We start from the raw sequence: 22,115 nt of genomic DNA, 5'->3' as shown, positions 1-22,115 counted from the left end.
CTTTTAATTCCTTTCGTTCTTTTTTTAGTTTTATTCAGTCCTTCTGTGCAATAATTACGAGACACCAGGTGGATCCAATCAAATAGAAATAAATTTTGCTCTAATCCTCGTCTGGACACTAAGGTAGGTAATCAAGTTACTATACCATGTGTTTCTCTTTCTCGCTCAGTTTTATCATATTTATTGTGCTCGTGTGAGTGAGACGGAGCTGCCTACAATTATCTCTTAATGTCTTGTCATTTCGGATGTAACGAACGTCGATAATTATTACAGGAGCGTGCGCGCACACGATTACACTTTTTCAGGATTACGTGTGGGGTCCGCGACCGGCTTATGGTAAGCAGATGTCGGGGATGGGAATTTTCTGCCAATTAACCAGAAAGATCAATCTCGCTCCATTGCGCTAAACATATTGAGTCTTTCTTCTTCCTACCTTCCAGTTTTCGTGATGATCATTTCGGTGCCGAGCTCGTTGAACTTGTCCCACAGGTCCTTCGTTTCCAAATGGCAGGCGACGTGCCTGAGCTCCTCGCTTGTCCACCTCTCCTGCAGTAGCGGGTTTCGCTGGGTCGAGGGAGACCTGCGTCCACTCTGACCCGGTGCCGACGACTCTGACGTCGATGACACGTCCACCGGGGATTCGCGTCCACCGCTCTCCGCACCGGGACTCACCAAATTGCAGTCCACCGGCTCCGGCGTTGAAGTCACCGAAGATGCAGACGTCTCCACAAATTTTTCTGCAAAACAAAATCATATTATAATTACCAAATAAATTAATTTTTCGAGAGACTTGAAGTTCATAAGGAATTTTCCAAATTCCCTTTCACATAGTCCTTATCATATTTAAATTAATACTTTTGAAAATTAATATATTGTATAACAGTTTGATACCAAAACTAATTCAGTAAAAGTTAATTTGCGCACGCAACTTATTAAAGTTCGTGTTCGCACCTTTATATCAAAATCGTTTATGATTAAGTCATCTACCTTTCGTAAATAAATTACTTCCTTAATTAAATTGTCAATTCATCATTACAGATTACTTAATTAATATTTTATAACAAGTTATTCATAAAATAACTAAAGGAAATAATTTCAGATGACTGCAGTTATACAAATGTTAACTTATTGTTAAATCTATAACTAATTTAATACATAAAAACTAATCGTTTATTGTTTCATGTCAAGAATATTATTTAATGTTAAATAATAGTACTTCAAATGAATGAAACATGTTAAAACAATATAAAATATTAATATTTGACTGATATTATCGGACTGTCGCTTACATACCAACTATAAACAATTAACGAATGGGTTAAAGTACTTCGTTTAACGAAACTTCGTTTTCAGAGGTAAAAACAAAAAAAAAACGAAATAAACAGTCAACTTACATACAAAGTGAAATAACATATGAGTCTGAAATTGATGGTTTATGCATTCTTCTCTTTAATTTAACATTTGCAATTAACACTTTCTAAATCAGAAGATAATTTCGCTAAAAATGGATTCATTGATAAATATTAGACACCTTTTTTAATATTTGTTTTTAGCATTTTTCATCAGGAAATTTTAATATTGTCTTCATTTACTTTCTAACAAAGTTTTCTAAATCTTCCAGTAACAAATCATTATATATATTCTAAAATACTCTAAATGAAGCTTAAAATTCGTTATATCGAAACATATTAAATATTTTGGAAACAGTTCAGTTTTACACGTTTTTTTCCAGTATAATCAAATTATTATTTATGAATCAACAATAGTTTTACAGTTTATTGATTGTATCACTGATTATTAATGTGCATATTGTTTTGCAAATGGTGCATAGATTGTTATTCACGATCTATATTATATTAAACCACGCACATGCATGTATTTAATTAACATACAACGTCAGCAATTACGAAAATTATTATTGCATGTTACTTTGATAAAAATACATTACATTTTTTTCAGCTAATTGTAGTGTAAACTATTCGCGAAAATTATAGTTATAAACTTTAAGAAGAACAATCATTAGAAAAACTATACAAAATAATGAAAAATCAACAAAAATTTCAGATATTTAGTAATTTGTCCGTCATACAAATAAATTGATTTTAATGTATACTTATTTAATACTTTCTGTAAAACAAAACACATTCATGTAGAAAATAAGTTGCGCTCTACATAACACGAATAAAAAAAATAAAGCTGAAATTGTTATTGATTAAATTTAACGAAAGAAACAATAATTTACATTATGATTTTTTTTAATGTGCGTAAAAAAATATAAAATAAGTTTCTTAACTATTGAACTATTATAGTGAGTCATGCATTTTTTTTATTATTTACCGTATCTAATACAACCTAGCTTTACATACACGAACTCATCAATACTTATATGAGAAAATGGATTTACATAATAACCATGACCATGGTTAGAGTGAACAGCTTACATTGATTTATTTTATGGCGTTCCTCCGTAGGAGCGCAGAGAGAAACATGCGGTCAATTAAAATCCGATGTAGCAACAAAAGGGCAGGTTTTTTCACGAAAATAAGCAATAAAAAAAGGAACGTAAAATAAAACTAAACCGAAATTGTAAATGAAACGAAATGATATCTTTATAATAGCGAACGGCCACCACCGTAAATTTACATTTATAAGCAATAATTCTCTTTAACTGGCAATTAATGTTCCTTATTTAATAAGTTAACGAAGTAATCTCGAAATAATTAATACATCTGCGTGTCTGAAATTACAGAAGAAAGAACGAACAAAAAAAAAAAATTATACAACGTGGAATATAATATTCTTACTACTTCGAGGGGAATTGCTTCATTTTAATAATATATTTAATAGTCAGGATTAATGCATGGTTTGTAAATATGTGTGAGAGCTTTTGCTTTCTTCTCGTATGTAGGTGGTCAGTAGCGTAACCAATAAGTCATAAAACTCGGATCATCAACATTGTATCTGCAATAGGTAACGTGCTTTTCGTATGTATTCGTTTTAAATAATGCATCCGTAATGTTCGAGTTATTGTTCTGTGAAGTTCTCCAAGGCGGAAACAATATATGCGCACTACTTTCTAATAAACTTGGCATGTTCACAGCTCGAAAGAATAACACATAACGTGTTAATAATTGCAAATAAAATGATTATACCAGATATAACACCTCATTCAATAATTTCGTAGGATGATTGATGAAACAACAACTTTTGGGCAATATTCGACTGTATTCATCAACATAGTTTCCTTCAAGAGTGATACATTCATTCCAATGCTTCTCTAACATTTCGATACCCTTCTTGTAGAAATACGGCTTTTAGCCTTTGCTGTCCACTCAGCTGATGTTCGACTTGACTCTGGAGAATAGTAGTGGATCCAGGTTTCATCCATCAACTCACGAAATTTAGATTTTTTCATTATTTTGAAAAGTAGCATCACTAAAACCACTGTAACTTATGAACTAAACGCCAGACGGGCATCGTCTGAAGGTTGGTACTTCCTAAAAATTATATGGATTTGTCGATAGAGGCGCCATCTATATGCTACGAACTTATTGAGTGAGGTGTTAAATTAAAATAAATAAAAAGAATATTTTAAAAAGATTTCATAAAAAAAAACAAAATATATATTTTAATAATAATAATAGTATTAATTAAATTAATTTATTTTATCTCAACAAAAATCAATAAAAAAAAGAATATTTATTAAATTTTCAAGTTTGTAAAAGAAAGTTAAATATCAATACGCAAATTAATTGAAAAATATTTATTAACTTGAATATTATATTTAATTTAGTTTAACGCCGTAATACGCCGTGAAATATATTTGAGTTAAAAAATAACTAAGTCGTTAGCAAAAATTCTACAATGTTTACAATCAAAAATTCATTCAAATTTGAAAGAAACAGTAGCGGATACCAAAAATATTGAATACCACACAAATAATTCTAAAATGTTGATATTTTAAAAAGCTGAATTGTATGAAAAATAAATAATTTTTGCAGATAATCGGTTCGATATATTGGCCTGTTTGAAGCTGGACTAAGTAGATAGAAAAATAAACCACACTTGACTGTATAAAAAAAATAATTTTGTATACATTTTATTTTGTTTTGTTAATTAAAATTCAATTTGTTTGAAAAGTTTCAAACCAGACTGATCAAATCACCACTAAGCTGCACGTTTATATATTATATTTATTAATTATATTTATAATCCAAAGAAATATAGGAAAAAAAATGAATGTAAATATTAATCATATTTGCTGATGGTAGACAAATTAGAAAATTGTTTTCGATAGATTTGATCATTAGATCTAATCATTATAAAACATCTTGATTACAAAATCAATAACACTGCTATGATTGTTTTATATATGATTTGAAGTTATTACTAGAATTGAGTTCGGAGTAGAAATAATGTTATTTCGATTAAAGTGCATAAACAAATAATGCACATAACGTTCAGACATCGGGCATAAATCATGTTCACTCATTGAATTGGTGCATTTTTTTTGCTTTTGTTGTTGGATGAACCGATTAAAACATTAAATTTTGTATAAAAATGTATTTTTTTTTCTACAAACCGCATTCGGCTGGGAATTAAAAATGAAACAAAACTAACAAAAATACACATGCGGAGGAATGATCAGACACAACGGCAATGAAAAAAAAAAAACAAGCAACAATGTATAAACCGTAATTACAATAAATTATTAAAACTGCGATAGCAATCAGTTTGTTATTTGGGCGCCGTAGGTTGGAACTGGTTGCACACATTTATTTTTAAATTAGTTTGCCACGGTATTTTTGTATACATGTATTTCTATGTGTGTGTGTATATCTATGTGTGTGTGAGGTGAGTGTGTGTATTTTTAAGGTTAATCAATTATTGTTCGCACACACTTCAAAAACTACGTGGTTGGAATTTTACGCGCATGCATGCATAAATAAATGCATTCCGAAAATATTTATGTCTTAAATTCACCATTGGATTTATTTTAAATGTAATCGCGGCTCAAACATAATAATTTTCGAACAGCTGCTCTTTTTTATGTGCTTTCAGCTAATTTAGTGCAGTAGTCTTAATATTTCACGTCCCGAAATGTATTTTAATTTGTTCAATACGAATCTCTTGCATAGATACATTATGTGAATTTATTATAGAACATAGTTGTTCATGTATTAGATTTTAACATATGATCTATATTTATTGGCATGTTTATTTGTATAATGTATATCGACTATGTGACTGTTAAAATGAAAACATTTCTGTTCTACTCAATTGTATTATTGTAAGTATAGTAAGTACGGGGTGCACATTACCAATCCAAATACAATCTTTTACAAAAATTGTTTAAATTTATCAAATATAGGATCCAGTCTTGAACCCAAACAGAGACTTTGGTGGTAAGAATGCGCAAGCGCGATCATTGTTTCTGACTTCATTGTTGCACTCTAGTGTCCTAGCTTCGAGAAAATGTTAGGTTAGGTGAAGTTGCCCTAAGGTTTTATTTTTAAAAATACATACAAACCATTTGATAATATGGGTATTTTCATATCTACTGGTCTAGGTCAAGTGGCGGCAAGGTTTTTTTTAAATACATAAAAACAATTTGGTAATATGGTTATTTTCAAATCTACTCAAAACTAGTATTTTGGGTGCAAGAAAGGAACGTATACAAATATTCGATTATGATGTAAATAAGATTTAACAGGAGTTGGCATCCTTTATCAAGCAAAAACCTTTTTTACCTTTTTTAATTGTGTGTTTAAAAAGTGTAGCAAGCCGCACTAAGCTCTACGATCGCTATTTTTTGCTACGCGTAGCCCCATTTTCTTCAAGAAAAAGACAAAGGAGTATCGGTTTACCGACCGCTCAGCTATGATACACTTAATATTGGTATATAAACTCTGGGTTTTAATTAAAAGCATTATACTAGCAGGATGACAAAATGCGAAATATATACTATAAAAAGATCAATTATTTTGATGAAAAAAAAAAGAAATTACTTTCCGAACAACCTAATATTTTCCATGGATACATAATATTTTAAAACTTTTTCGATATCTATAAACAGTTTTAGCTAATCGGGACAGCCGCTTATTAGAGAAATCCGAAAGAACGGAAACAAAGCTAAGGAAAAAACACTCAGGATTGCATGCATGGTTTATAAGTGTGTGTAAAAGCATTTAATTTCTTCTCCTAGGTAACATAACAAATTTATTCCGCTTTTTCGGGATAATATTCCGTTTAATCGGGACAATAATAAAATAGATGCTGTGCTTGAGCCGTATCCATATTTATGCGTATAGATTTGTGACTTGTTATATTTTGTACAATTTATTAAATAAAATATTAAAAACGCTAATCCTTCAATTTTTGTGGAACTTTGGATAATTTGACCAGCTTAATAGGGACAAAATATAGTGTGCCCCGATTAAGCAGAATTGATTGTATTTCTTATTAATAATATCACAGACAATTCACAAAGTTTTAAATCTTAATAAAAACTTGTAGTTCAACGTGATTCATTTTAGTAATTAAATATATTTGAAACATTTATATAAACATTAAAAAATATTTATACAATTGTTACCAAACGAAAAATAAAATTGATTAGTTTATTACTTTTTTGTTAACAATGCTAATACTGTTAATATATAACCATTTTAGGGGTTTGCTCTTTCAGCCAATAATATTACACTTCTAAAGTCTATATGGCAGCATTGAGTATTCTAGATTTATTATAAGTTTGTATGCGATTGATACATTTCACTAAAGTTCAACATCTTGATTTGCAGTTTCTAACAGTGTTGGTTGGATATGTATCGTGATGCGTCAGCCAAAACCGTTCCAAAATTTCCGGATTTTTACTCGAATAGTGAAATACTCGTTTAGTGAAACATATTCAAAAATACACATAATATGTGTACACAAGCTTTAAAAATGATGAGGCAGGCGCGCAATCCGGGACTTCTCTTCTCATCGTCACTCGTCATTTTTCTTACAATTTATTTTGCTCTTTAAGCGAAATGCTCGTTATGCGAGGTGCTCGTTAAGCATATAGAAATATATTTCCTGTCTTTAGTTGTCTGCTTTAATCTATTGCAAAGTTAACTGATGATTAGAGTACGTGTGAATTTACGTGCAGCTTTAAAGAGCAGAGCAAGCTTAATAAAATTGACTTATTTCCGTGTACGTTATATAAGGTGCTCGAAAGAAAAGTCTATGAACATTAATTATCTGGTTTTATCTGCCGGAGAACGATTATCCGTTTTATGATGAATATGGTCATTCTCCGATATCGCCATATCTGCGCCTCGACTATGTGTTTGCGTATATGTGTGTAAATATGTGAGAGTCTGTGTGCTTTATTTAAATAAATTTGAATAATAAAGCTTCGGTAGCCGAGCTAAGAGACATTCACTCACTAAAATTCAGTGTGCGGCTGTTCCCCGTTTTAATTATTGCCTATATGCGCGGCAATAAAAAAGAAATACGGTTTCCGTGGAAAAGGGCTCAAAGGGTGGGCAATAATTCTTAACACCATGTGCGAGAAAAATTAAAACCCTTTTTATGCTGGACGCCGCTGAGAAACGGCCAATCGTCACGTGAAGAAAAGCCCAGTATTTATCGTCAGCGGGACCCACCCACAAAACAAAAAACTGTTTCATGTTTGATCGACGTCGGACACGATAATTCCCTTATTTATTGCTACGTTTTTATTATGCACTTTATTTATTTGTTCATTCTCTCTATTTCGTTCTCTCATTATATTATACATTATTGTTATTTATTTTCTTTTACTTTTTCACCGCATAAACAGGGCTACACCCCCTTTTGGACGGCTAGCAATTGTTATCTTGGTGAAATATACGTCCGAGCAGGAACAAAGGAATCGCATTTGTCAGTCTGCATATCCAGAGTGCTGTCAGCGTTCCTATCTGGCCGCATTGTTTGTGTATCTGGGCCTGAACTGGACAAATGAGATACTCAGTAATTGTAAGTCACGCCCATTAAATCATGGCTTACACAAGCCTGAATTAAAATGCTTTACTTAACACTTTCACACACGCCGAGTCAAAGACAAAAGCATAAAACGACCAATTAATACTGGTAGCTGCCTTCAGATGGTTCTAACGTTTCACTACATAGCAAAAACAGCGGGCAATCAACATTTCAAAAAGACAATGTTGGCAATTTGAACATATGCAGGCATTCATTACTTTATTCATTATTTTGGAACTAAGTTTATTACAATAATTATTTAATTATATATATATATTTTTTTTAATGATCTTTATTGTTAATGTACTTGTAACTATTGTAATTAATACCCGTGAACCCAATAAAATAATAAATTTATATTTTTAACATTCAATAGTTAGTCATGTCGATAAAATAATAATTAATGTTTTCTTTAATTATCGTAATGTTTCAAAATATCTTATTTATAGCTTTTCTTTTTTGCATAATTTTAGACAAGTAATATTGATTAATAACGATTTTTCTAATTAACCAAACGGACATGTTTGATCATAATGAATATATATTATATAAAAATAGGTACATTTACAGTATTTTACTGCATTTTCTAAAAAAATAATACAAAAGTAATACAAATTCATGTGATTTGTATTACTTATTTATTCATAAAAGCTTTAAATAAATTTTGTTAAAATTTAATTATAATAATATTAATAAACATAATTTATCGCATATATGCCCCCACATACATACATTGCTGTTTGATTGCAGTCTTTCCTGCCCTATTTCAATAAATTAATCAAATACAATTCGAGAGAATTTTTTACATCAAAAATTATAATTATTATACAGTCATACCTCGGTTAATATTTGCTCTTATAACGAAGCCTATTTAAGATTAACTATGTTTCAATTTACGGCCAACGACAATCATCCAACAAAATATGGCTAGAAAAAGAACATAATACCTCTGAAATCGAAGTTTCGAATCAACTTAATTCATTTCCAAAGATTATTTTTGTTATTGTATGTTGAAATAAACTTGATATTAATTATTAACAATAACGATATTTAATAGTAATAACATAGTTAAATATTATATATCAGTAAATATTATATATACTTTTTTAATAAATGTATCTTTATAAAACAATTTACTTCCACAATAGATATCACCTTAAAACTCCTAATAGATACTCACCATTCTCAAAGATTGTTATTAAAGTAACAATTTTAATTAATTTTAATTCCTTTGTAACTTATAGCAGATCGTAGATCATTTATAAATTGCATAGAATTTTGAATACATTATCGCAAGACAGGTGCATCGTCTAATTTTAATGAATGTTGTATACCCATATGAAATGAAGTTACAAAACGAAAAATGATTGAGGGTCGTCCTTGTGAAAGTTTATGCACATGTTTGCTAAGGAATAGCAATCAAATGAAACAGGCAAAAAAAACTTACAAAATAAAGAAAAATAAGTATTGCATATCTAGTATAGTTAGTAAACTTCTAATGCTTTATAACTATAAAAATGGTATAAAAATGGTATACACATGTATGTAATTAATATAAGAAATACTGTAAATGCAGATGTCACTTTAATATCACTGTGAGCAAACTACAAACTAGTATACATAGTATACATAGGACAATTCATTGAAGAATTTGTCAAATATTTAAAAGAAACTTTCAAGTAGTGCATAGTGTACGGGATTAGTGATAAATAAGAAAAAAAGTGAATTCTTATATTGCTAGAAATGTGATGTAATACTTTAATTATAATACAGTATATGTTTTGATTGCTCTTTAATGTTATATTAAGAAAAAGTAATGTGAAAATATGTACTTATTCATTGTACTTGTTGATTTGCCTGAATAGTTTATAATAGGTTATGAAACCGTGGAAAGATTCGTTGTTCTTTCTTTTCCGTGAGTACGTGTTGTTCTTATTGTGCTAACAAATATGAAACAGTTTGTGTGTGTATGTTAGTTTGCGCGTTTACAAATTGCTTTATAATTTTTGTCACCGAAACAATGGTAGCGGCAGGGCATAGGTTGGCATTGTGGAAGCGGAAATGAATACCACCGGCTTCTAATGTCCTCTTCCATGGACACATACACACATCAAATACAATACCGTCAAACAAACGGCAACAGAGCGCAATCAAAATGCGATCTTATCTATAGATAAGAGATCATAAATGTAATGATATTGTAAATTACACCCGGGCTTAATGCACTAACCAATTACAAAATCCCACAATTATATTTAATGTAGATATCAGTAGGAGCATTAGTCGCTCAGTTGGTTACGATTCTGTCGTTACACATTATTATTATTACATGGCCGACGCAATTACGCCACTGTTGCCACCACCGCCGCAGTCGCCTTTTGTCATGTCTTTATGACTGTGCCTCCTCTTTTAGCACGGAATAAAATGCTTCAAACGAATATCCATTTTATTAACTCCGCACGCGAAATTGATTCCGTTACAGCGTACCGAAAATAGTACGAAGCGATGTCCAACAAAGAACTTCGCATTTAACACGGCCCTGTTAAACGAACCGTTGCAGAACCATCATATCCAGATTGTGCAAAAGTGTTCTTTTCATTTGCTTTTATTATCCATGTTGTTTATATTGGTGTAATAAACGTTATACAAGAAATATTATTCTTAGAACAGCTTTTGAAAGTTAAAATATTAGGATATTTCATTTTACCAAGTCGAGATTAATAATCTACGAAAACGATAATGATTTGTTAGAATAATTAATCTTAAAGGATTTCATTGTCGAAATTGCTAATTAACAATTATTTATTTTTTATTTACTTTCTAAATTTTGTATAGTTATTATTTTAAACATTGTAAATAATAATATAAATAGATGTATGGTTTTGTTTACTGAAAATCTATAAAAACTTGTCACTATGCACATTATTGTACCAACATAAATATAATTGATGGAAATTTACCATTTGTGTATTGAACAATTCCATTTCGTTACATTATACTAACAAGGTATAAGCAATTAGTCTTGTACAAATTATGTATATGTAAATTTATAGAGTTATTGTCGCATAACAAAGTCACTCTGAATGTCAACAATAAGATACTAGTTTTCTTTGAATTTTATTCAATTTATTACTGGAAAACGCTTTATTTCAATATTAATAATACGGATATTTTTTCAACTATAAAAATACTATTAATATATTCTTTAAATTTTTGAAGCAGGTACGTAAACCATCAGGTTTCAAACTCAATTTGCATTTGATTGTGAGGTCTTTTTCTAAATTATATAATATTAATATAATATTTGTATACTACCAAAGAGTAGTAAATGTCTAAAGATTATCAATCAATGAAAACCAAAACAACGCTTCAATACATTATTATAATCCATTTCATATTAGAACTGAGTTAAATTATATTAAAAATGCGTGTAATCGGTAATATCCAGGACTGTTTGAAACCGGACTAATCGAAGAATTAAATAAAATAGAAATAAACAGCACAAAACCAATAATTTTGATTAAAATGTTGTTTATTTTGAAATATTCAAACTGAACTGTAATGCAGTTGGACTGATCTAATCCGGACTATTGCCGGACTATTTAATATCTATTAAAATATATAATTTAAGTGTTTAAATTGAAGCAAATGTAAGGATTATTATTATTTGGGATTAAAAAGTCAAAGGGTCAAAACGAAAAACAGCTGTAATTGTTTTTTTTAAAGTGATGTGCCTTTTCCATAGGTTCAATTCGATTTAATGTCAATTAAAAAGGCATCTAGTGGGCGTAATCATGGGTTTTGCGTGCACGTGTGAGTGTATGAGTGCAGTGAATACGGTTCGTACATATGTGGCGATTACAAATTACGGTTGGCCCATTCGATTGGCACTCAATATTCAAATTAGATATTTGATAGTCATGTTAATGCTAAAATTGCATGTTGTAATAGAGAGGCATTTGTTACAAAATAACAACACGGACTTGTCCCCGGTAATTTCGATACACATTAACTCCGTGAGTGCGTAATGGAGGTTAAAAAACATTTGTCATTTTGGGTCTTCCTATCAAATTGATATCAATCATCCATTACATCACATCAATCGCATCGATTTCGATTACCGAGTCGAGTTCGAGTTATATTATATTCAATCTAAAACGAAGAAACAATGTGCACTTCAATCACGACGTACATATTATATACATACGTTTTCAGGCTAGTTTTTTCCATTCCTTGCTTGTACTTTGCTGGAACACATTATCACTCATTAGCCGGACTTGATTAGCATGTGTTTGCATACTAATGTAATTTATACTGTGATGAATTAATTATTATTTTTGTGCTGGAAATAGAATGGATTTCGCGCAAAACAAAACTCAGGAGACATGTTTATGTTCCATTAGTGTTGATACGGTAATGACAATTGGATAGATTTATTATTGCGTGTCCCCTTGTGTCAACATGCGAAGATTACGTTTTCTGCCGAGAGCCGTTCCAAAAACCAATCAAGAAAATTGCCTCGACGCGACGACTTATGCAATAGTCAACAGCCAACAACTGCACACACAATGTTGTCTCCGAACATTATTATCGCACGAATTCCCTAATTCGCTATTACAAAACGCAATGAAACATTGCCAAGCACTTTTCCTGACTAATTAACAATAGACTCGTCATGTGTTATTCGCGACATTCATACCTCGCCAACTGCTATTCACTTTGTTGTGCTGAAAAAAGTGCGACAAAACAAAAAAAATAACGAAGTACATCAAATGTCTGATCGTCCATTGATTGGACTTCGAAACGGTTACTGAAATAGATTAAACGAATTTTATTTAAGGTGATGTGATTTATGGCAGGGCAATTCATTATGCGATTACAAAGAAAGTTCGCAAATTGTTTGGCAACTCGAACTGAGTAATCGGACCCGAGTTCCATTTATATTCGCTAGAAAATTGGTTATGAAGTGCACTATTTATTGGCAATTTTCATTCAACTTCTTACGAAACACATTTATTAATTTCAACTGTTTTCATTTCATTTAAATTTTACAATATTTATATATCATTGATTAGCTGAAAATTTCTAGATTTTAAATGACTATATTCTAAAAAAAAATCAATAATTCAAGTCTATTCATTAGTTATATTTAAGGTTCTCTAATTACTTCAGATAATTATAATTGTTTATAATTAAGAAAATATCATTTTAAGTAAAATCATTAAGTTTTAAATGAATTCAATAAAATTAGTACATATATAACTTACGATCAATCGTTTATTTGAGCTTTTAATATATTATTTTGCGCGTAAATATTATAAAAAAGACATAAGTGTTACATTTAGGAATTTAGGAATTTAGTGCATTAATACTTTATTCTATTCTATTGGATTTGTACTAAAGTCAAGCAATAATTTCATTTACATTATTTGTCATGGTGACTCATAAAATTTAGTTATTATTACATAAAATTGTACTCAGGTATATGCAAATGCGAATTATTGTGTTCATTCTGTCATCAACCCGTTTGCTTTCATAATATCGAACCGGCTAAGTATATGTATATGCTTCATGGCAAAACGTAAGCGTTGAATACTACAAAAAATGCCTTTAGATTTTTCACTAAGTTAGGTGTTTACGAGCATTAATATATTGAGTATTAAATAATTCGAGGCGAGCAAATATCGCGATGATATACGTTCGGTAATAAATTCGTATGTTGTGTATGTGTGTTTGTGTGTTTGTGCAATTTATGTGAAATAAACAATGTTCTAATATAAGCCAAGCAGGCGCATGCAGGATCCGCAATATGTATAGTACACGTGCTTTTTACACATTCGCATAAATGGGATGAAGTAAAGGGCCGATTCGCGGAAACGAGAACGATATTTTTCTTTCCGCTCCAACAGAATAGGGGAAAACAACTTACGTAATGATACGTTTACCGGGCAGCTTTCCTGCAGTTCTCTCCGCTCCTCCTGCTCTTCACAAAACATGCATTAAACATGAATGGAGGCATTTCTTAGATAAACTTCCATTCCATGAATTTCACACAGAATATAAGATACTTTTATTTTTAATTTTTATATTATACTTAGTTTTCTGTAAATATTCGATAAATGCTTACAAAATTAGTTAAAGTAGAGACTAAGAAAATATATTGTTAAGAAACGTATTATAACAAATAATGTATAATAGTAGTAAAAATTGAATTATGTATTTAACAAATTTTCCGGACGTAAGGTTGAATCAAGTACAGCAATACCGCGCATAGTGCGGGTAATCGGTTCCGTCAATATCCCGAACTAATAAACGATAGTTTGTTTTAAAAATTTTAAACTATAGTAAATCCATTGAATCGAATCCGCACTGTGCGAGGTATTTTTGTATATAAGTATATAAGTATTTCGAGCGTGCACGCACAATTTGATAATTTAATTGTCAAGTTACTTGCCATATACGTCATATTATAATTGTGTCGCAAAATGAAATAAATATACAGGATATGAAACTATGTTTAATTTCAAAATACGAGGAAAATCATAAGAAAACTTTTGGTAAATAAAGTTCCACTACAAGTGGACACAATTTACATGACAAAAAGTATGGCAAGTGTTGCGGAAAATGCATTTAACCAATTACGACAAGTAACATAAAACATAAACATAAAATGGTCTATAACGTAATTTAAAGAAATAAACATAAGTTTACCTTAGATAGTAACTGACCCAAAACTTGATAGATCAGATCAGTCAATAATTAAATAGCAATTCATCAAACATGTTGCAATTAAACAAGAAATGCTACCAAAACAATCAATCAATCAAATTCAAGCGGACAAAGTCAGTAAACCGTGGTATTTTACAATAGTCGTTTCTCTCTGTTTCACTTCATAACATAACTTAAATTATACATTCAGTTTAATATATAATAATTGCTTAGCAATATGCTTATTAACTTGTAGAATGTCGATGTAAATTTGGACGTTACAGTTGATTTCACTAGTCAAGAAGTACGTTCTATAATATCATCGCCATAAGGAAATAAATATTCGTGTAGGCGTTCCTGCGAATAAATTCCACGCAGCGTATATATATATTTTTAAATTTATATTTTTTTTTGTCAACGCAAAATTTATTTATTTGCTCGGCTGATCGCATTGTAAGCGTCGCAATTATTTAACATTAAACTGGTTTTCATGAGCCTTAATTATTGTAATTACGATGTGCGCTAATGGCGGAGTATCGACAATGGACGCTCTCTTAGCTATTTTAGCTTTTTTCCTTCTTTTTGTCGGTTATAATTTTTTTTCTGTTTCCATGGAGCGTTTAGCGCACATTAAAATGGTCAATTTACTACGCATTATCCAAATTTATTCAAACGATTGTTAGCGGTTTTGTCGATGCTGTTATTACGTTCCCGCATTGCGTCGCTCCACTTATAATTTAACGTAATAAGTTGCAAATGGATCTATGGAAGGAATTATGATGCTGCTGCATGCTCGACTTATTTTTTCAGAAATGTTGAAAATATAAGCAATGGACTCATCAAATAATTTTCTCCTTTTTTAAAATAAAATATTTTTCTAAAATATTGTTAACAGAGAGATTATTGAAGCTCATTTAATTTTTTTTATATATTTTAAAGCGTTACTAAAAATTGAAAGAGATAGTTAAAATTAACATAATTAGTAAATAAAGCAATTAGCTTCTCTATATTTATTAACTCTACGAAGAAAACATAAGTAATTGTTACATAAGTAACTGACGTTCCCTCACGTTCCCTGGCGTTCGAACAACTTAAATCTCAAAACATTCGAGTAAAATCAAGCAAACTCATAATAATTTACAAACTCAAGTAGTTCAAATCAGATAAAAAAGAATAAGTCACATTACATTAAGCCTTGTGAGACTACTGGTACATATTTATGTGAGGACTAAGGGTATTTTGTATTTTATCAGGTAATATTTAATACACAACCAATTAATTTTCTATTGGATTACTGGGTTTAATATAAAACATAAGAAAAACTAAAAATGTGTTTCCATGGACTCTAAACAAATCGTCGCGAATGTGTTAAACAGTATATTCATTCAATTATTATCATATAATATATATACAAATTATGTAATATTTATTAATTTTATCATTATTTATATTAGTATAATTTTGGATGAATGGGATGAATTTTTCAATTTTTAAATATAATCAATTTTTTTTGGTTTGTAATTTGTATTAATTATTTGCAAAATATCTATTAATATAGACGTCAAATGCAATCAATTGTTTTGTCTGAACATATCTAGATGTGAAAAAGTAAGAATTGTTAAATGATCTTACATAATTATATGCACTAAGTGAACATATTGAATGGTTAAACAATTAAACTATATATTGTTGGGTGGCAGCAGTGAAGGCCATCCATCGTTCGTCGATTGGCCATCAAATGAGAAAATATTAAAACAATTTGATATGTCTATTATAGACGTCTGAAACTTTGTTGTTTTAAACGGGGCCTTGCTCCGACACGAGATCGGAGGCCTGGTAAATATTTGAAGCGGCTGTGTTTATGTTGTTTCCCGTAATTTACGCTCGATCTAACTGAGATTACTACTAAGTGATTTGTACGGGCCGTAAAATTCGGTTTGTCTACTTCTACACAAAACACACGGCTTGGTTAAGGAGACTGTGCGGAACAGAGACTTCGACGATGGGAAAGGGAGAGAAGGAGTGATCTCCCTTCCCGCATTTGCCACTATTTTTCTCCATTATTATGGCCGCCTCTAGTAGAAATAAATAAACTCAACATCGGTGTCGGGACACGCTTAAATTCGTTTACGTTCCAGTTTTCCTGCCTCGCAAATGGTTGGCTTTCCAACTTTTTTTTATCCTCTTTCTACTTCAGTTTTCTTCCCCACCCTATTTATTTACATTGTAGTTTAATAGGCCCATATAACTCCATTGTGATTTAAACGAGTTACACAGATTTCAATCAAAATTCAATAAAATAAACTTCATATTTAACACTACAAATATACATGTTGGACAACACATTTTAAACACATTAAACTCACTAACTTTAAATCAAACATCATTTATTTTGGATGCTGTTTTTGTTGAGAGGTTATCCTAACTGAAGAACAGTGAGATCCAACACCTTTTTGTATGTGGCTATTTGTGTTAAAAAATGTTTCTCTCAAAAATCATATATGTTAGCAAATATTACTAATTATTTCATTTTATAAAGTAATAAAATACAATACTAAATTATAAAACCAAAAGATTGATGAACAAATTAAAATCTATGTGGATACATTGAATTAGCCATTGTTCGTTACGATTTTCTATATTTCTTCTTTATAAGTTCTTACAATTATTGTTAATGAAAATGAAAATTTTATGTATTTGCTGAAATAATATCTATCAAGAGACACTTACAAAATCTAAGAAGATGAAAATTTGTCACGTGGTACAACTTATTTTTTTTATGTTAAAACATGTTTTTTTATTGTTATGTTATAGTCACGAGCCTATAATGTTATATTTCACGTTTTACTGTTTCACAATGAGGTAAGTACAAAATCTTGAAGCGCCATCTTTTGAATTTTTCTGTAACTGTCCAATCTGTTTTTTATATTTGTAGGTATTGTTACGTATTTGTAAAACGTAAATTCTGATCTATCAATAGTGAAATACTAGTTTATTAAACAAAGTCACATTAACATGAGTTTATTATGATTCTAGTAGACCAAATTATATCGAATTAGCGTTAATCGAGAAAGCGCTAAACGAGTATATCATATTTGCACAATACTTGGCAATCTTACAAACGGGATATCACAATCATCGGTATGATTTGGTGCTGCAATACAATAAATTTTATAAATAGTTCATACATTTTGTGCGTTATTTACGGCATTACGATAGCCATTTAGCTACCGTCTTAGCCATAAACGTACGGTACGTGTAAATATTTATATCATTAGAAACTTGATCGGAGAATGTTTTCAATGGACCATTAAATATCTTTAAAACTGACGCTGCGATAAACACGAACGCACACACAAACAGATCACTTCAAATATTCGTTGTGGAGATACTACAGTAGAACGAGAACCAGAGAAACAAGAGGATCATTTAAAAGCTTGTATTCAACTATAACTTATCGATTTATCTAATGATTTAGACTACATTTAAAATCAGTAACTGACACTTTTATTATTTGAATTACTAACAACTCACATATTCTGAAACCGGACTAATCGAGAACATAAAAATAAACAGCATAAAAAGAGACTTGAATTATAGACCATTTTATTTTATTAAAATTTAGTTAGTTTTTAAGCTTTTAAACTAAACTATGCGTGGTATTGCAATTTCTCTAGATATATTTAATTATTCTAATATTAAATATTTTAATTTTAACTAAAATTACTACATGATTTCCTGTAAAACGTAATCGTTTTGATTTGCAAGAATAAATAAAATCAGTATGTTCCAATCAATGTTCAATGAAGTGTGTTAAATATGCGGTAATATAACAAATATTTTTTTACTGCAGACGTTAATTCTACGCAAATTAATGTACGAATATAACGAACTGGGCAAGATCAATTAACAATGTACACGGTTAGTTTTAATAAAGTTTATAATATCGTTTATATTTACAAAACCAATCGCAATTTATTATTAATTAAAATTATATTACATAATATTTATTACGCTATTCATCCGCTTTTTTTTGGAATTAGCATGGATCTGGATTTTATTGTACACAAATATGTAATATTACTTGGCAATATATGAAAAATTAATCATAAAAAAACTTTGTAGTAGCTATGTTAATAATTTATATGAAAAGGCGTTAAAATTAATATTAATGCATTTCGCATAAATATTCATCGAGTCTTTAATAGAATAATTTTGCTATAATTCACGTAACTCATTTTCTTTCCGCTTTAATCGTTGAATTGGAAACACAAGGAACAATACTTTCAAATTTCGAACAAAAGATTACATGTGATTTTTATGTAAATTTTCATAAAGGTTAACTAACATACTTGATCATAAATTGCTATAATATTATGATATATTTTACTTTTTAACACAAATTCTTAAGAGAAGTTTAAAATGTTAATTCTATTATATATATTGGCTATATATGTAGAATATCAGAAAGCATTTAAACTTGTTGCTTATAAATAGGAAAATATATATGTGTATCATTAACAAACTTGTTGAAGAAAACACAGAGTAAATTGATTAGTACAGTGGAACCTCGCTTAACGAGCAAAATTAATTGTAAGAAAAATGACGATGAGAAGAGAAGACCCGGTTTGTGCGCCTACTACATAATTTTTAAAACTTGTTTAAACATATTATGTGTATTTTTAAATGTTTCACTATACTTGTAATTTCACTGTACGAGTAAATATTCGGAAATTTTGGAACGGATTAAACTTTAAGCAAGGTTTCACTGTATTCCAAAATTAAACATATTTATGGATATTTATTGGTATGGGTATTTATGGATATTTCATAATCTTAGTTAATGTTTGATATACCCAAACATGAAAAACAAGCAATAGAATTAAATTAATTAAGGTTAATTTACCAAATTCCATTCAAACTAAATAAATTAATGTAATCAAATTCGTGCATAAGTCATTTAAATGTTTAATATTCCTTGTTAAATTAATTATGTGACATCAATTTCAATATGTTATTGATTTTTAACATTTTTCATATAAAATCAATGTAAGCAAAATCAAATATGAAAAGTAGTTTTATCCATAAATAAAGTGACATAAAAGTATAAATAAATGTCACATTAAACACGATCAAAAGTGATAATTTTTTCTGTATAAAATTATAATCTTGTCACGGTATCTTCAGGTGTGAACCTGGTAGATACACATTTACTTAAGTAATCGAATTTTTATGAGTTAATTTTACAAATTGGTGAAGCTCCACAAATATACATTACAATATTTATTAATTAATTAATTTATATTCTTTTAAAGTAACTCATTAATTACATATACTATTTATAAATACTAGTTCTTTCAGTAAATATAAGTTATGTACTCATCCCTTATATATTATTCTGTACTTTACAAACATTTAAATAAAATTCATGGCAAATATTACAACTTGAATGAAATATTATAATAGAAAAGTTAATTATACAAATTTAGTTTCCTGTAAAAGACAATAATTATGTTAACGTATTGTTTGCAATCCGACACTGAATAGTAATAGAAATTATTGGATAATAACTATTATGCAAAGCGCTAAATACTGATGTCTTTGAGTTTTTTTGAGAAAAATGATAGATTGTTGTGTAAAATATTAGGTTATAATTAAAAGTTACGTGTGATTATTTGAAATTACCGCATATTTAGCGATTCAACCAAAAAATAAACGTGAAATGAATTAGAGAGTCATTACACGTAGCTTTAAAATGCGTGTGGCGCTGAACGGCCGTAAAGCGTGAATAGGAATACCATAAATTAGCGAATCGAATTTCATGTAATTTATTTATTGACATCGTGTTGTACTTAAAATATACTATTTTAGTTTTATATTAATATCCTGAACATTTTACCAACTATGGAAAAAAATGACACTCCAATAAGCTGAAAATTATTTCAATCCTATTTCATATTATTTATTTATTGCTTTCGTGTTTTATTTTGTACATGCTGTTTGAGTTTAATTTTTCCATCCTGAATAATTTACAAACAACAAAAACAATATATAGAATGCCAATGTAATAAAGTGAAGATTTGAATCTATTTAATGTAATTTTTAATCTCATATTATGTTTCAGTTTAATATTACTATTCTGAAAATTTCACCAATTAGAAAACAAAAAGAAATTAAATAATCGACGATCAAAGTCGATTTTAATACGCTTTATAATCATTCTAATTTCACGAGCATTTAATATTTAAAACTAATTTATAGTTGATTTGAATAGAATTAGAATGAAAAAGATTTTAATCATATTTCATATAATTTATTTATAGTACATTCTACCAACTACGAAAAAATATAATTACATTCTAATAAACCGTATTGAATCGTATTTTCATAATTTATTGGCTTCGTGTTGTATTTTTGATATGGCAATTTATTTTAATATTACTATTATGAACTTCTTAACAAAACATTTTGTCGTATTACAAACATTATATCAAGTAAAAAATAATAAAGAATGACACCCTAAGACACTCTTCATAAAATTGATTTATTGGTATTGAATTATATAAGCTGAATTAGTTTTATACTAAGGATGTATAAATAAGATGAATTTTAGGTTTGCTCACCAAGAGGAGAAATGGTATCCGGCGGGTCGCGGCATTTGTTTCTGGCTCGTCCATGCCTAGACATGATTGCAGCAATGCTAAAGTCAGTGGCGCACGGCCTCATGGTGCAATTGTCTTCCATCACCTGGTGCTCACCATCACAGTCAATCACAAGTATATCACAAGAGCGCGCCTTTGGTCACTGCACAGAGTGGTGACAGAGATTGATTGCTGGTAGCGGGATGGGTGAGAGCTTTTGAGATGTGAAGAGATCACAGTATGTGTGAAAGAGAAATATATATAGAATGAGTAAGTGAGTGAGAGATAGAAGCACGTGACTGGAGTATGGGTATAGTATCACTTCCGGGCTAAACGGAAACTGAGGACGCGGCAATCCGGATGCGGTTGGCGGCAAACATCGCGCTTGTATCGGAAGGTGTGCGTCGTCTGCGAGTGGTGGCGAGACACGCGGCAGCACCACAACAGAAGCAAGATGTTTTGACAGAATGAATATTTAGAATCTTTCGACTCACATTTAACAAGATTAGTGTGATACCGGCTTTAGCGCGATGAGATTGGTCGCTCCCACTATGCGGAGGGCGTGTTCTCACGATCGGTTTCACGCTTCTGTGGCCGTAATTGATTTAGAGAAACGTGGTCGTCCGAAGCGTGCGCTCGGAGGTAAGCTCACTGACGCACTGACACTCGCACTCTCTCACCGATGCTGACCGACAACACACGGCTGACTACTGGACTCGCGAAACAATGCAGGAGGAACAGCAGAAACAGGACAACGCC

General features: G+C 30.2%; 1 protein-coding gene across 2 annotated transcripts in view; it reads right to left on the bottom strand.

The window, feature by feature from the left end:
* Positions 1-21,827, bottom strand: part of LOC108562522 (T-box transcription factor TBX20-like) — a 47,172-nt gene extending 25,345 nt beyond the window's left edge. For both annotated transcript variants that reach the window (XM_017920891.1, XM_017920892.1), the window contains exons 1-2: positions 21,339-21,827; positions 434-737 (exon numbers count right to left, since the gene is read on the bottom strand). In XM_017920891.1, coding sequence (XP_017776380.1) covers positions 434-737; positions 21,339-21,459 — 425 coding nt within the window. In that variant the 5' untranslated portion in view covers positions 21,460-21,827. The remainder of the gene's footprint in view (positions 1-433; positions 738-21,338) is intronic.
* Positions 21,828-22,115: the final 288 nt, after the last annotated feature.

The sequence above is a fragment of the Nicrophorus vespilloides genome, unplaced genomic scaffold, assembly GCF_001412225.1.
Source record: "Nicrophorus vespilloides isolate i.1.1-1 unplaced genomic scaffold, Nicve_v1.0, whole genome shotgun sequence".
Taxonomy (NCBI): domain Eukaryota; kingdom Metazoa; phylum Arthropoda; class Insecta; order Coleoptera; family Silphidae; genus Nicrophorus; species Nicrophorus vespilloides.
Note: the sequence above shows the minus strand (reverse complement) of the source record. Positions and strands in the feature narration are given on the sequence as shown.